This window comes from Chelonia mydas, chromosome 2 (genome assembly GCF_015237465.2).
Source record: "Chelonia mydas isolate rCheMyd1 chromosome 2, rCheMyd1.pri.v2, whole genome shotgun sequence".
Taxonomy (NCBI): Eukaryota; Metazoa; Chordata; order Testudines; family Cheloniidae; genus Chelonia; species Chelonia mydas.
In genome coordinates, this window is record NC_057850.1 from 39,851,235 (window position 1) to 39,865,078 (window position 13,844).

At 45.7% G+C, this 13,844-nt stretch overlaps 1 protein-coding gene across 2 annotated transcripts in view; it reads left to right on the forward strand.

The window, feature by feature from the left end:
* The first annotated feature begins 802 nt into the window (after nt 1-802).
* Nucleotides 803-13,844, forward strand: part of NIPAL2 (NIPA like domain containing 2) — a 70,995-nt gene continuing 57,953 nt past the window's right edge. The window contains exon 1 of one of the 2 annotated variants that reach the window (XM_007056010.4): nt 803-1,288. In XM_007056010.4, coding sequence (XP_007056072.3) covers nt 875-1,288 — 414 coding nt within the window. In that variant the 5' untranslated portion in view covers nt 803-874. Of the gene's footprint in view, nt 1,289-2,227; nt 2,586-13,844 lie in introns of those variants that run through there. The other variant, XM_043539302.1, reaches the window with a different exon arrangement.

A 13,844-nucleotide genomic window follows, 5' to 3' on the forward strand; every position in this document is an offset into this window, starting at 1 on the left:
GATTATGCTCAATTACATTCTCTACAAATCCTAGGATGCAACAGCTCTGCCTTTGGTTCTCAATGTAGAGCCTCTCTGCTACTCTGTGAGACTATGTCTATCCTCCTGTGATTGTCAGCCCCCCAACCCTTCTTTCTTCATGATCCCCCAAATGTCTTGACCACCTTTAATGCTCTCTCAACCCTTTAACTTCACTTCTATTCCCTTTTCCCGCTACAGTGATAAAAATTTGTCCAAAGGAATTTCAGACTTCATCTTTAAAACCCAGTGGAGTAGTTTCCCCTTACAAAACATGAATTAGTTACATTCTGTGCACACTTCATATACACACTCCTATTTAATCTCATTCATTTATGGACAAAACCATCCTACTGAAATTGAGTAGCCTTTAAGAGAAAAAAGTTGGGTGAACATATAAACAAGGGTTTACATGCACCATCAAGTGTATTTGCTCTTGAATATTACTTACTATCCTATTGAAAAAGTTTCACTTGGCTAGTCACTGAGCAGAAATAATACCATGCTGTATAGGTGACTAATAAAACATCACAAATAGCAAATAGGTGACCTGACATCTTGAAAACAGACCCATCGCTGAAATCTGTTCACATAAATTTTATTTGGAAAATAGTTACAAATAACGAATATGCTCACAGAAATAAGTCTGAGTGCAAATGACTCAGAGCTAAAAAAGATAACCAGCCTAAGTTATTGGAGTTAGTCAGTGCTCAGCGGTTGTGAAAGAGTTAAGCTTTCAGGCAGCTGATACAGAACAGGGGTAGGGCACAGGGAAGTTGCGGGGGAGGGAAGGGCTGAGTGCTGTGCTAGGAGCAGTAAAGCTAGCTGAAAAATTCCTGCATTTTGCTTTGTTGTTATGCTCCCCCTACAAATTTGTATAGGCAACAAAACAAGCCATAGCTCCCAATACACCTCCAAGTTCCCCAGTGTCCCAGCAGTAGCTCTTCTCCCTCCCCCGACTCTTCATACACCTGTGCAATGTCCGGGCAGCAGTGGGTGCAGAGGAGTGTGTCATCCAAGCAGAATTTCCTACTCCCAAACCGTCCCAAACCAGGAAGTGACTGTAAAGTTTTCACGCTCCTCTCCTGAGAGCAACACGTCCCCTCCTGCTCATGGCACTGCCTGCAGCGGAGTCCCCCTGGGGGCACAACTGATGGCTGGAGAAATGCCCAGCCTGACCGCATTAGACCAGCTGCCCTGGAACTCCACCTCTGCGGAGCAAGGGGCCAGAAATGGGTCCCACTTCAACTTTTGGTACAACACAAACAAGGTAAGCCGGGGAGTGTCTGACCCAGGAGGGCTTAGGAGTGGGAGTGCAAGGCAGAACCCAGTAGAGGGGGAAGGGGAGTTTGTTACAGGAGTTAGGACAGTTTCACAGGAAGTTTCTTTTTGCTGCTTCATGTTACTTGCTTTAAAGACAGGTTTCAGAGTAGCAGCCGTGTTAGTCTGTATTCGCAAAAAGAAAAGGAGTACTTGTGGCACCTTAGAGACTAACCAATTTATTTGAGCATAAGCTTTCGTGAGCTACAGCTCACTTCATCGGATGCATTCATTTTCCACTGAATGCATCCCATGAAGTGAGCTGTAGCTCACGAAAGCTTATGCTCAAATAAATTTGGTAGTCTGTAAGGTGCCACAAGTCCTCCTTTTCTTTTTGCTTTAAAGAGCCACCCTTAAGCCGTTTACACCTGCTTTTCATTAGTTAATTAATCAGCATTCAGCCTCTGCTCTGTTAGCTCTGGACACTCCTCTATCCCCAAAGCACAGGACACTGAAAGATGCAAGAAATAGGCATTTACCAACCCTCATGAGGAGAGACAAATGTTCTTCTGTGACAGTATAGGGTGTAGCTATTTTTTTTAAGTGCCAACACTGTGCTTGGTGCTGTATAGGTCACAAAATGGAGACCGGCCCTGCATTTTAGAGCTGACAACTTGTTTGTACATCTGCTAATAATAAAAAAAGCTGATTACATACCTTGGCCTCCTCCCTTTTTATGGATTAACAAACTGGGAAGGAATGGAAGTTAATAAACACTATCCTGTTTGGATGAGAATTGAGCTCCCTTTTTGTAATGCAAAGTTCTTAATCATTACAGAAGATAGTCTTTTTTACATTTGACTTGTAAAGAGCTACTACCCCTCCCCCCCACAAAATGTCCCAACACTAGATCATACTCCTCTTGAGGGTCCCAGTAACTCCCTCCCCTGCTCTGATTCTGCATTCACCTATTGGGCAGGTATCCAGGCAGCAGTTAAGATAGAGGCCTGTGTCAGACAGATAGTCTCCTACTCCCAAACCAGTGAGTGACTGTGAAGTCTCCACAATTCTCTCCTCTGACTAACTAGTCCCCTCCAGCGCTGGGTTGTGCCTGGTATTGCTTGTGGCACGACTGCAGTGCTTACCCAGGAACTGGGCAAGTGAGAGCCAGAACTTAAGTGATGCCTGATGATGGCAAAGAGATGGACATCCTGAATGCCACAGACGAGCTATCGGGGAATTACACCTTCAGGGAACAGAGAGCTGGCAATGGATCACTGTCTGACTTCTGGTCCAACACAAGCAAGGTAAATAAAATGACTTGCAAGATAGGAGGGAGTTTAAGTGAGTTTAGAAGCTAGAGCCCAGGAGCCCAACTGAACTTGCTGAGCTACTCAGGGAAGGTAGTGCAGAGGAACTGCTGATGTGACACAAGGAGTCAACAAGTGCTTATATTAGGAGGTTCTCTCTGGTCACTCAATAACAGACCTCAAAGTGGCAATTCTTCAACAAAAAAACTTCAAAAACAGACTCCAACGTGAAACTGCAGAACTGGAATTAATTTGCAAACTAGATACCATCAGATTAGGCCTGAATGAAGACTGGGAGTGGTTGGGACATTACAAAACCTAAACTTAATTTCCCCAATACTAATTTCTCCCTACTGTTACTCACACCTTCTTGTCAACTGTCTGTAATGGGCCACTTTCTTACCACTTCAAAAGTTATTTCTCCTCCCTTGGTATCCTGCTGTTAATTGATTTATCTCATTAGACTGACCTAACACTTGGTAAAGCAACCCACATCCCTTCATATATTTATACCTGCTCCTGTATCTTTTACTTCATGCATCTGATGAAGTGGGTTCTAGCCCACGAAAGCTTATGCCCAAATATATTTGTTAGTCTCTAAGGTGCCACAAGGACTCCTTGTTTTTTTATAATAGGAGGTTACTCGCTCTAATGCCCAGCCCTGCTTTAGTTTTTTTAAGTATAACTTTTGTTGTTATTGGTTAGATAAAATATGAAAGTACTCTCGGAGTTTTGAACTGTTTTGTGGAACATTCTGTCACTTTAATTTGGATACCAGAACATGGTCTTTGGGAAAATACTTATTCTTTCTGTTCCTCAGTTTACTTGTAAAACTGGGACTACAAAGGAAATAACAGTAGCTAGATCTAGGGTAGTGAGGACAGTGTGAGTATGTGTATACACACACACACACACACACACACACACACACACACACACATATATATATATATATATATATATATATATATATATATATATATATATATATATAATATTAAAAAAACAAGACTAACATGATGTATGCCCATCATTGGCCTGATCCCTCTGCTTGTGTATCTTAGCCCTTCCTACAGTTTTCACTTGTCTATTTAGGCCACAGTTGTACAATGAGAAGTATGGAAGTGCATCCCCGTGCACATGGAGCTCACTGAAGTCTATGGAGCTCTGTGTGCAACTCCTTGCAGGAGCAGGCCTTGGACTGTATTCTTTTTGCTGCAGGGACTGGGTTTTCCTGTGTGTTTGTACTGCACCTAGCACAACGGGGCCCTGATCCTGATGAGGTCTTTTGGGCAGAAGCACAATTAATAAGAAACAATGCTTATCAAGATATGGGTGTTGTGAGGCTTAAACCATGGTATGTAAAGCATTTTGAGGTCTTCTGATTATATCTCCCAGACTTCAGTTCCCAAAGTGTTGATCTTTTTCCCTTTTCAGTTTGCCTCTTTGGAAGTATTGAAACTATTTTCTGTTTCCTTTTTTGGAAAATGGATTGTCCCAATTTTGTTGGGGGGACTGATGTCCTTTCTCAGAACTGCATGTGGAGGGTCCTGAAGGCAGGTGATCTTTGACCATGTATAACAAAAGTATAGGAGCCTTTTGTTTTTATCGAGAAGTGAATGATAATAGCTGAGGCAGTTTATTGTTAGTGTAGAAAAGTCCATCAAGACAGAATCATATATTCTGACATTTTCTCTGTGCCTGCCCTGTATTACACATTGTGGTATACTGACATGTTTAATAATGGATTCATAGTGGATTAAATATGCATTTAGTACCTGTAACATTGCTTGACAAACTATTGTCACCTTTTGGGAACTCGTAGACTTATTGCAGTCATTCCCAAACTTTTTAGTAGGACAACCCAAACTGCATTTGTCTCTCTTTTTGTGACCCATACAGGATCCAAATTCATGGGGGAGGGCGCAAAATCATAGGCCAGCATCTTCATCTTCTGTTGCCACTTCCTTCTCGCTCCACCACGGGGCATTGACCACACTCAGTATCACCTTCTACCTTAGACTAAAAAAAAAAACGAGGAGTACTTGTGGCCTCTTAGAGACTAACAAATTTATTTCAGCATAAGCTTTCGTGGGTAAAACCCACTTCATTGGATGCATGCAGTGGAAAATACACTAGGAAGATATATATACACAGAGAACATGAAAAAATGGGTGTTGCCATACCAACTCTAACAAGACTAATCAGTTAAGGTGGGCTATTATCAGCAGGAGAAAAAAAACTTTTGTAGTGATAATCAGGATGTCCCCTTTCAAACAGTTGACAAGAAGGTCTGAATAACAGTAGGGGAAAAATTAGCATGGGGAAATAGTTTTTACTTTGTGTAATGACCCATCCATTCCCAGTCTTTATTCAAGACTAATTTAATGGTGTCTAGTTTGCAAATTAATTCAAATTCTGCAGTTTCTCGTTGGAATCTGTTTTTGAAGGGGGTTTTTTGGGGAGAATTGCGACTTTTAGGTCTGAAATTGAGTGACCAGGGAGGTTGAAGTGTTCTCCGACTGGTTTTTAAATGTTATAATTCTTGACGTCTGATTTGTGTCCAGAGTTGTCAACAGGCTTTGTTGCAAGGATAGGTTCCTGGGTTAGTGTTTTTGTTGTGTGGTGTGTGGTTGCTGGTGAGTATTTGTTTCAGATTGGGGGGGCTGTCTGTAAGCGAGGACTGGCCTGTCTCTCAAGATCTGTGAGAGTGAGGGATCGTCCTTCAGGATAGGTTGTAGATCCTTGATGATGTGCTGGAGAAGTTTTAGTTGGGGGCTGAAGGTGACGGCTAGTGGTGTTATGTTACTTTCTTTGTTGGGCCTGTCCTGGAGTAGGTGACTTCTGGGTATTCTTCTGGTTCTGTCAATCTGTTTCTTTTTTTTTTTTTGATGATACAGACTAACATGGCTACCACTCTGAAACCTGTCACCCTGAGACTGCAATCCTAATCCCTGCCTGGTATATTTGTGTGTGTGGCCGGGGGAGGCTGGAGAGCGAGCACACCCCATGTTCACCCTGACTTCTGTCCCACACTGCTGGGCCTGGCTTCCCACTCTGGGTATTGCAGCCTGGGCATCCCCAGAAATTTTTCACGTGGTACACATAACTGAACCATTCTCATGGTGTCTACACATACTCTTATCTTACACTGGGCACAATGTGGCTAGGCCAGACTCCCTTCTGTTCACCTCCCAGGCTCTCCACGGCCCCTCTCCCAGCCAGCCCTCTTCTGTGGGCACTCACCGTAGTTCCCATACTTGTAGGAGGTCTTAAGGCGGTCACTGAACAAGTCCTGCAAGCAGAGCAGAGGGGATATGGGGTGCTGGAATCGGGACGAGGCCAAACAGGCCCCCAGGAGGGAGCCTTGGTGCAGGAGCTGGCCCAACGGCAGCAGCAAGGAGGAACAGCGCTGCCCTCTCAGATTTAGCCTCATGGCCCTGCATCATGACGGGGGGCAGCAGAGCCAAAATTGAGTGAGTGGCATTGCAGCCTGATGCACGAGGGTCACAGCACTGCTCAGGTTTGGTCTCGTGGACCCTCCATCATGGTGAAGGAGCTGTGGGGCCCAATGTGAGTGAATAGTGGGGCACACAGGGCTGCTCCTCTTCACTGCTGCTGTTGAGCCGGCTTCTGCACCAGTTCGTGAACCAGACCTGTTGGAGCTCAGGTTGGGCTCCCCTAGTGAATTTGGCCCTAGGTATGCGCCTAGGTTTTCTATGCCTTAATCTGGTCCTGCAAATGCTACGCACCCTGTGTAATATGTATACATTTGTGGGTACCAGTGCACAGCACCAGTCAGATTTGGCCCAGTCACCTTTCTGTCTGTCATGATGGAGGGGCAGCCTGTGCAAACCTGGAGGGAGCTGCAACCCTGTACACCAGGTTTGCACCAGCAATGCCTGGAGTGGGGACCTGGGCCCAGCCCCACAAGACAGGAGCCACCGCTGCAGGGTGAGTGCGCGTCAGGCTTGCTCTCCAACCTTCCCACTGGGAGGCACATTTGCCCTGGGATTGCTACCCATCTAGAACCTTCCAGAGACACCATTTGGGAAACACTGTCCCAGAGTATGTCTTCACTACCAACATTAAAGCGCTGCCGTATAGCGCAGCACCAGCGCTGGGAGCGAGCTCACCACCACGAGGGGAGGGGAGTAGCTACCAGCACTGGGAGCATGCTGAAACTTGCAGTGCTCAGGGATGTGTTTTTTCACACCCCTGAGCAATGTTCCCTCTAATTTTTGACAGGCCGTGTGTGCAAAAAATTTCTTCTGTGCAAATTGTTGTGCAAGCGGTGTTTCGCCGTGTGCGCGGGGTTTCGGATCTGTGTGCGTGCGCACAGTTTAGAGCGAACAGTGCCCTGAGCGAGAAAGTTGCAGCGCTCGTAAAGTGGCAGTGTAGACAAGGCCCCAGTCTTTCTAGGCTTGTCTACACTGAGTTAATTGATCACCAGTTAACTTGAGGCAGTTGACGTTTGTAAAGGCTCCTCTGGATGCTCCCCAGATGTTTATTCCAGCGTGCAAATGTCTGTGGTTTATTCCATGGAATGCAGGGAATAGTCTCACTGTCCTGATTGCAGAATGGGGACTGCTGTGCTCCATGAGATACACTCGTGCACCTGCATACAGCCTCATTGAAGTCCAAGGGTTTTCCCCCAAGGACACGTGGCCGGACTGAGGCTGATGTGAGTTATCAGGAAAATGGGAATGCTCCCCTTTCTCCCCTGGGTAAAATGTCTACTAAAATGAATAAACATCTCAAATCATGCTTTGCAAAGTACGTCCTCCTCATTCACAGTTCCTTACATGTCTGGACTATGAAACTTTATGCTTAACATTTTTAGTTCTCTGCTTCGGGGGAGTGGACAGAATTTCCTTAAGTATCATATTTTCCAGCACTCCTAATGCAAAAATATGCTCAGACTTTAAAAAAGCAAAACAAATTCCCCTTTTGGGATCGTTCCTGGGGAATCTGAATGCAAAAGATGACTTTGTTAAAATTAGGACCGTAAAACCTGGTTTATAATGGAACAGTTTTGCAACCTTCACTCGCGCAGTTGCTACCAGAGCTGACGTATATCACTCATTTCTTTTCTTGTATTGTGACCACCATTCTGAATGAAAGGGGACTGTGCTGTTTATCTGCCATATAATTAAAATCGCCTAGTGAGGAACCATGGCCTGCTGTTTATAAATGCAGGACTGGGAGCCAGACAGGTTCCTAGATGATCTTTCAGGCTCTGCCAAAGACTTGGACCTTGCATACCCTGGCAGAGCCTCACTGAAATCAACAAGGGTCCAGACGAAGAGGTTTTCATTATCATGGAATTGCTGGATTAAACATTTACGAGAGTTGTATATTGTTAGGGGCTTATTCCTTCACCCGCTTACTTCCCTGGTCCTTCTCGCATGAACAGAGAGCAACAATACTTGAAGTCCAAAGGTGCAAACAATTCGATGTTATTGGGGTGAACTTCCAGCAAGCATGATTCCAGTTTCCTTCCTTAGTGTCCCCCTTCCCAGCTCTGACACCACAGAGCCTTGCCTGTGTCCCTGTTCCCATTTCCTCCCATTAGCAAAACATGATTCCCATTTCCCCACCCCATTCCCTGTTCCCATTCCTCTCACCCTTACTTCCTGATTGCCTGCAGACTATATAGTAAAACTTGAGTTCTGCTTAGCTATACCTTAACCAATCATTTTCCTGAAATTTAACTAACCATCCTAACATATTGAAACATGATTATTTAACCAATTATATCCCACCACCTTAATTAGTTTACACCCAGCAAAATTAATTATACAGCAGACAGAAACAATCACAGAACCAGACAGAGTCCATGCAAATAAACAATAGCAAAGTGGGAATTATAATGACAAAACAATACAGAAGTGAGGATTTCACAACTACATCTATAAAGACATTAGGGTTTCCCAGCTGTGTCTATTGATAAGTGAGTTCTTACTGAATAGAAAACTATGAAACTAAACTTCCTTTTACATTTTCTAGGCACTTCCCTTTCTCTGGAGGTGACAGGCATTATCAGGACAGGACTGTATTCCTAACAGCCCAATAGTACCTTATTTCAATGTGACTAGTTTGGAATGTGAGGATGTGACCGGTCACTTCCCAGCTTATGGCTGCCTCTGTTGCTTAGCCAGAGATCTTAGCCTAAGAACAGGGTCTCAGACTGTCACTGTAAGAGAAGGCCCGTAAACAGGCAGACAGTGATTTTGATTCTTTCTTTTATACCTCTATAACTAGCTAAGTGATAAGAATACACCTAAATTCTTAAAGTATAGGCCTTTGCAGACAGTCCTGAATATCTATATCCTAACATATGTATGTATTATGAGCAGGGGTGAAAGTAACTTAAAGGGCTTACCAGTACGCCGGAGTCCTGAGCGGGGGCATGGCTTCAACTGGAAGAGGCGTGGCCTCAACCAGAAGATTTGTTTAAATCAAGATTTAAAAGCCCTGGGGCTCCGGCTGTGGCTGGGAGCCCCAGGGCCTTTAAATCACCCCAGAGCTACCAGCTGCAGAGGCGGCTGGGAGCCCCGGGGCTCAGGGGCGAATTAAAGGGCCAGGGGCTCTGGCCGCTGCAGAGCTCCGGGCCCTTTAAATCACCGTGGGAGCCCTGCCGCCGCTACCCCGAGGCTCCGGCAGTGATTTAAAGGGCCGGGGCTCCCCGCAGCGGCTGGAGCCCTGGCCCTTTAAATCACCGCAGGGGAAGCCAATCTGGTCTGGCACGGCGTACCGGCTTACTTTCACCTCTGTATATGGGTAAGATTCTGTGTGAGCACAGAACTCACAGCCCTGAGGAATGGGAGGGCTAACGTGGCTATAAGCCACCTTGGTGCCCTCCTTCCTAGGCTGCTCTGGGGACTGCAGAGACCACCAGCATAATTTAGATAATTTTATGGGCTCGCCACCTAGGCCACAGCCCTACCCAAAATATCTGCAGCACAGCATGCTGCTTTCCTGCCCAGGACATCCCATTCCTAGCCACACTGCCAGTACACTCTCTAGGCCAGAGGTTACCAGGAGTCCACATTGCCTGCACCAAGGGAATCCTCCACAACTGCATATGGGGCTTTTTAGGACCCTTTTGTGCTACCTGAGCCCTTTCATATCGCATAAAGGGGCAAGAGCAGGGATGAAGATCTTGCTCTCAAGTCTTATTTCCTTTTATGCTTATCCTAACAATATTTTTCTAAAACTGTATATAGCCTATATGGAAGCAGTCAATCTTTCTTTCTTAATTTGGATACTGTGGTGTATGTGATATGATTGTTTTTTGTATTGAACTTGTAAAATTTCTTCGAGCAGTTGTCTGCAGGGGCAGTTGGCATTTTGTGAGGCAGAAATGATGCAGCATGTTACAGAGAAGGCACACGTGCTCTCTCTTGGAGATTTTATTTTTGTTCGTTCTTGCTTTTCCCTTGCTCTAAAACAAATCACTGGGATTTGAAGCATGTGACTGCTCCTTGTGTATTGGGGAAAAAACACATAATGAGCCTATCATGGAGTTGGCTGAAAAATGGTAGTTTTGTGACCATTTTAAAAACAATTAAAAATATTAGCACCACAGGTTTAAAAAGGAACAATTCTGCACTTACAGGAATTTTTTTCACAGCCGTGTTCATTTTTATTTATTGTTTGTTTTCATTCTTTTCCACTTCCTTTTTTCCTTTTCTCCCCCTTTTTCCAAACCAGAAAAATAAATATATTTTTGAAGAAAATTAAAATCCCCCCCTTCCCCCCCTCCCACACAGAGCAGGGCCGGCTCCAGGCCCCAGTGTTCCAAGCAGGTGCTTGGGGCGGCAGTTCGAAAGGGGCAGCAGTTCTTCTGGCCGTGGCGGCAATTCTGCGGCAGCTTCTCTGTGCCACCCACTGTGACGGCAAATCAACGGCAGCTTCTTCCTTTTGCCGTCCGCGGCGGCAGTTTTTTTCATTGCTTGGGGCGGGCAAAACTGTAGAGCCGGCCCTGACACACACACACACAAATTCCCTTCCCATTTCAAAAAGGATATCTTTTTGAAAAGAAAAGGATCTGATGTTAAAAACTTTCATTCAAAAAATGTTGACCAGCTCTAATTATTACTTGTATAAAATCTTTGAAGCCACTCAGAGAGTTTAAGGCCAGAAGGGACTATTAGATCCTCTCACAGGGCTTTCAGTTTCACCCACTGCTTGACTAAAGCATCACTGGTTTGGTTGAAGCATCACTTCCAGAAAGGCATCCAGTCTTGATTTGAAGATACCAAGAGATGGAGAATCCACCACTTCTCTAATCACTGTCACTGTTAAAAATGTGTGCCTTATTTCTAAATTGTATTTGTCTGACTTCAGCTTCCAGCCACTGGTTCTTGTTATGCCTTTCTCTGCTAAATTAAAGAGCCCTTTACTACCTGGTATTTTCTCCCTGTGAAGGTCCTTGTACACTGTAATCAAGTCACCTCTCAGTCTTCTTTCAGACAAGCTAAACAGACTGTGCTCTCTAAGGCCTTGTGTAACCGACACAGTTTTGTCGGTAAAAGTCAGCTTGCATCACAAAACAGTGGAGGTGAACGCACTGAAATGCTCCTGCCGATGTAGCTCCCCTGCTACGCTGACGTAATACAACCACCTCAACAAGCGGTATAGAGTTTTTGCGACATAGTTAGAGTGACGCATCATCAGTATAGTTATGTCTCCCTAATTGGCCTCCAGGAGCTGTCCCACAATGCCCATCCTTACTGCTCTGGTCAGCAGTTTGAACTCCGCTGCCCTGAAGGTACACAGATATGCACCCCTCCCTGGTTTAAAGGCCTGTGAATTTACGAAATTCCTCTTCCTGTTTGCTCGGCATGCACAGTTCACACAGGATCTTCCCAGCTTACCATGCCAGCTTTCCACAGCAGATGTTCTCCCACATGGAGAACCCTGAAGCCGTTGGATCTGTTGAGTCTATGGAGAGAGGAGGCTCTGCAGTCACAGCTTCTCTCCAGCCATAGGAACTTTGATACCTATGGGCTGATTGCTAGTGTCATGGATGAGAAGGGGCACAAAAGGGACACGCAGCAGTGCCGTGTTAAGATCAAGGAGCTGAGGCAGGTGTACCAGAAGGCAAGGGAGGCCAACTGTCACTCTGGTGCAGCACTGAAGACATGCTGCTTCGATAAGGACCTGCACGCCATCCTGGGCGGTAACCCTACCTCCACTGCCAAGAGCCCCGTGGATACTTCGGGGGCACTGGGGCCAGTGGCCAGCAGACTCAACCCTGAGGACAAAGTGATGGACGAGGAAGTGGAGCTTGAGAATGATGTGGAGCACACAACAGGGTCGTCCAGTGGTGCAGCAAGTCAGGACCTCTTTTTCACGCCAGAGAGGTCTAGCCAGTCCCATCATTCCAGCTCTGGCATATATGATGCAGGAGAGGGGAGCTCTGGTAAGTGCTTATTTTGCTTTGATACTGCACAGTGAGAGGCGATTGAACTCTCATGTACTTTTTTATATGGTAGAGGAGGGATAAGGGACAGAAATTAACATCAGAGCCTGTCCATCTATGCAGTGGGGGTATGGTGGAAAAGTTTGTTAATGTACACGGGATGTCCAGGGAATCCTCCATAGAGATCTCTAGGAAACTTTCCTGTGGGTATTCTGCAATCCTCTTCTGATTCCTTGGCAGAGCAGCCTTGTTTCTTCCTCCACTGTAGGAAACTTTGCCGCGCCACACAGCAATTATTTCTGCAGGGACCAGAACGGCACACAGAGCCAGTCTGAAGCCACATGCATGCAGGAGATGCACCCTTGCATCCTGGGTTCCCCCCTTAGGAGTGAGATAACAGGTTCGATTACCCTAGCCTCTGGAAAAGGGTACCAGTATTCAAGAGTGTCTCCCTATCCACTTGTAGTAACCCCCTTCGCAAACCAACCTTTGTTCCTTCTTGCCCCTTTGTCCCCCTCCTTCCCTCCCCCCCCCTCAGTGAACTCACCATATTTGGTACTCACGCCAAGCTGTGTACTAGCCAAGGAGCAGTGAGAAAGAGGTGTGTGTAACTTTTGTGATTCATGGCTATGAGAGCACTCACAATATTGTCTCTATTCATTGTTTCTTTGCCTTCTGCAAATGTGCCCCTGAGGACCCACTCCTCCACACTGGTGGAGCACCTCCATCAGATAAGGCAACGAACCAGGAGGAGTAAGGAAGATGTGTTTTGCAAAGTGCTGCAATCAACGGATACAGCACACAGTGAAACAAGAGCATGGAGGGAGACAATTAATGAAAGACTCAGGCTGGATAGCCTGTAAAGGAGATAGGGAACAGATGATAAAACTCCTCGAGGGCCAGATAGAGATGCTGAAGTTTCTCATTATCCTGCAATTGGAGCACATCCATGCACAACTCCCCCTGCAGCCACTATAGAACTCCAGTTCATGCCCTCCCCAAACTCCCCCATCACACGTGTTCCCCATCATCATGTGTTCTTGGTCCCTCAGAGTATCCCGTGCACTCCACACCTTGGGACTGGTTTCCCAACAAAAGCTGGAGTTTACATACAGCTGTGAGAGCCCTAACCACAAGACTGTTCCTCATTTTCCCCTATTTGACAAAAAAATTGTGTTTTGTCCTGTTATTAGACTTGAGTCTTTGAAATAAAATAAGTCTTTATTTGTGTCATATGCATGTCGGTCAGTGCTAACATTCAAACACAGTGGCTATAGGTAGGAATATTTGCTTAGTACAATTAATGCTCAGACAGCAAGCACTACAGGGGTAATTCAGGGAGGCAAGTAAACATTGCCTGGCCGAATACATCACATAAAGACACATTACTGGGAATCATTGTCAAGCTTCTTCAAATTCTCCCTAATTTGAAAAGCCTCCCGCTGTGCCCCTCTAATTGCCCTGGAATCTGGCTGCTCAAAATAGCAGCCAGCTGATCAGCCGCAGCAGTCCATCCCTGGGGAAACTTTTCTCCTTTCACTTTGCAAATATTAGGTAGAGTACAACAGGCCGCGATGTCTATTGGAATATTTTCCGCATTGAGGTCTAATCAGCCAAAAAGACAGTGGCACATTCAGCAGTCATCCGGCACCTGCTGAGCCTGTTGTTGAAGCACTTCTTGCTGCTGTCTAGGTTCCTGTCCTAGGTTCCTAGGTGTAAGGCTTTATGAGCCATGGGAGCAAGGGGCAGGCAGGGTCTCCAAGAATCACTATGGGCATTTCCACATCCCCCAGTGGAATCTTCTGGTGTGGAAAGGAAGTCCCAGC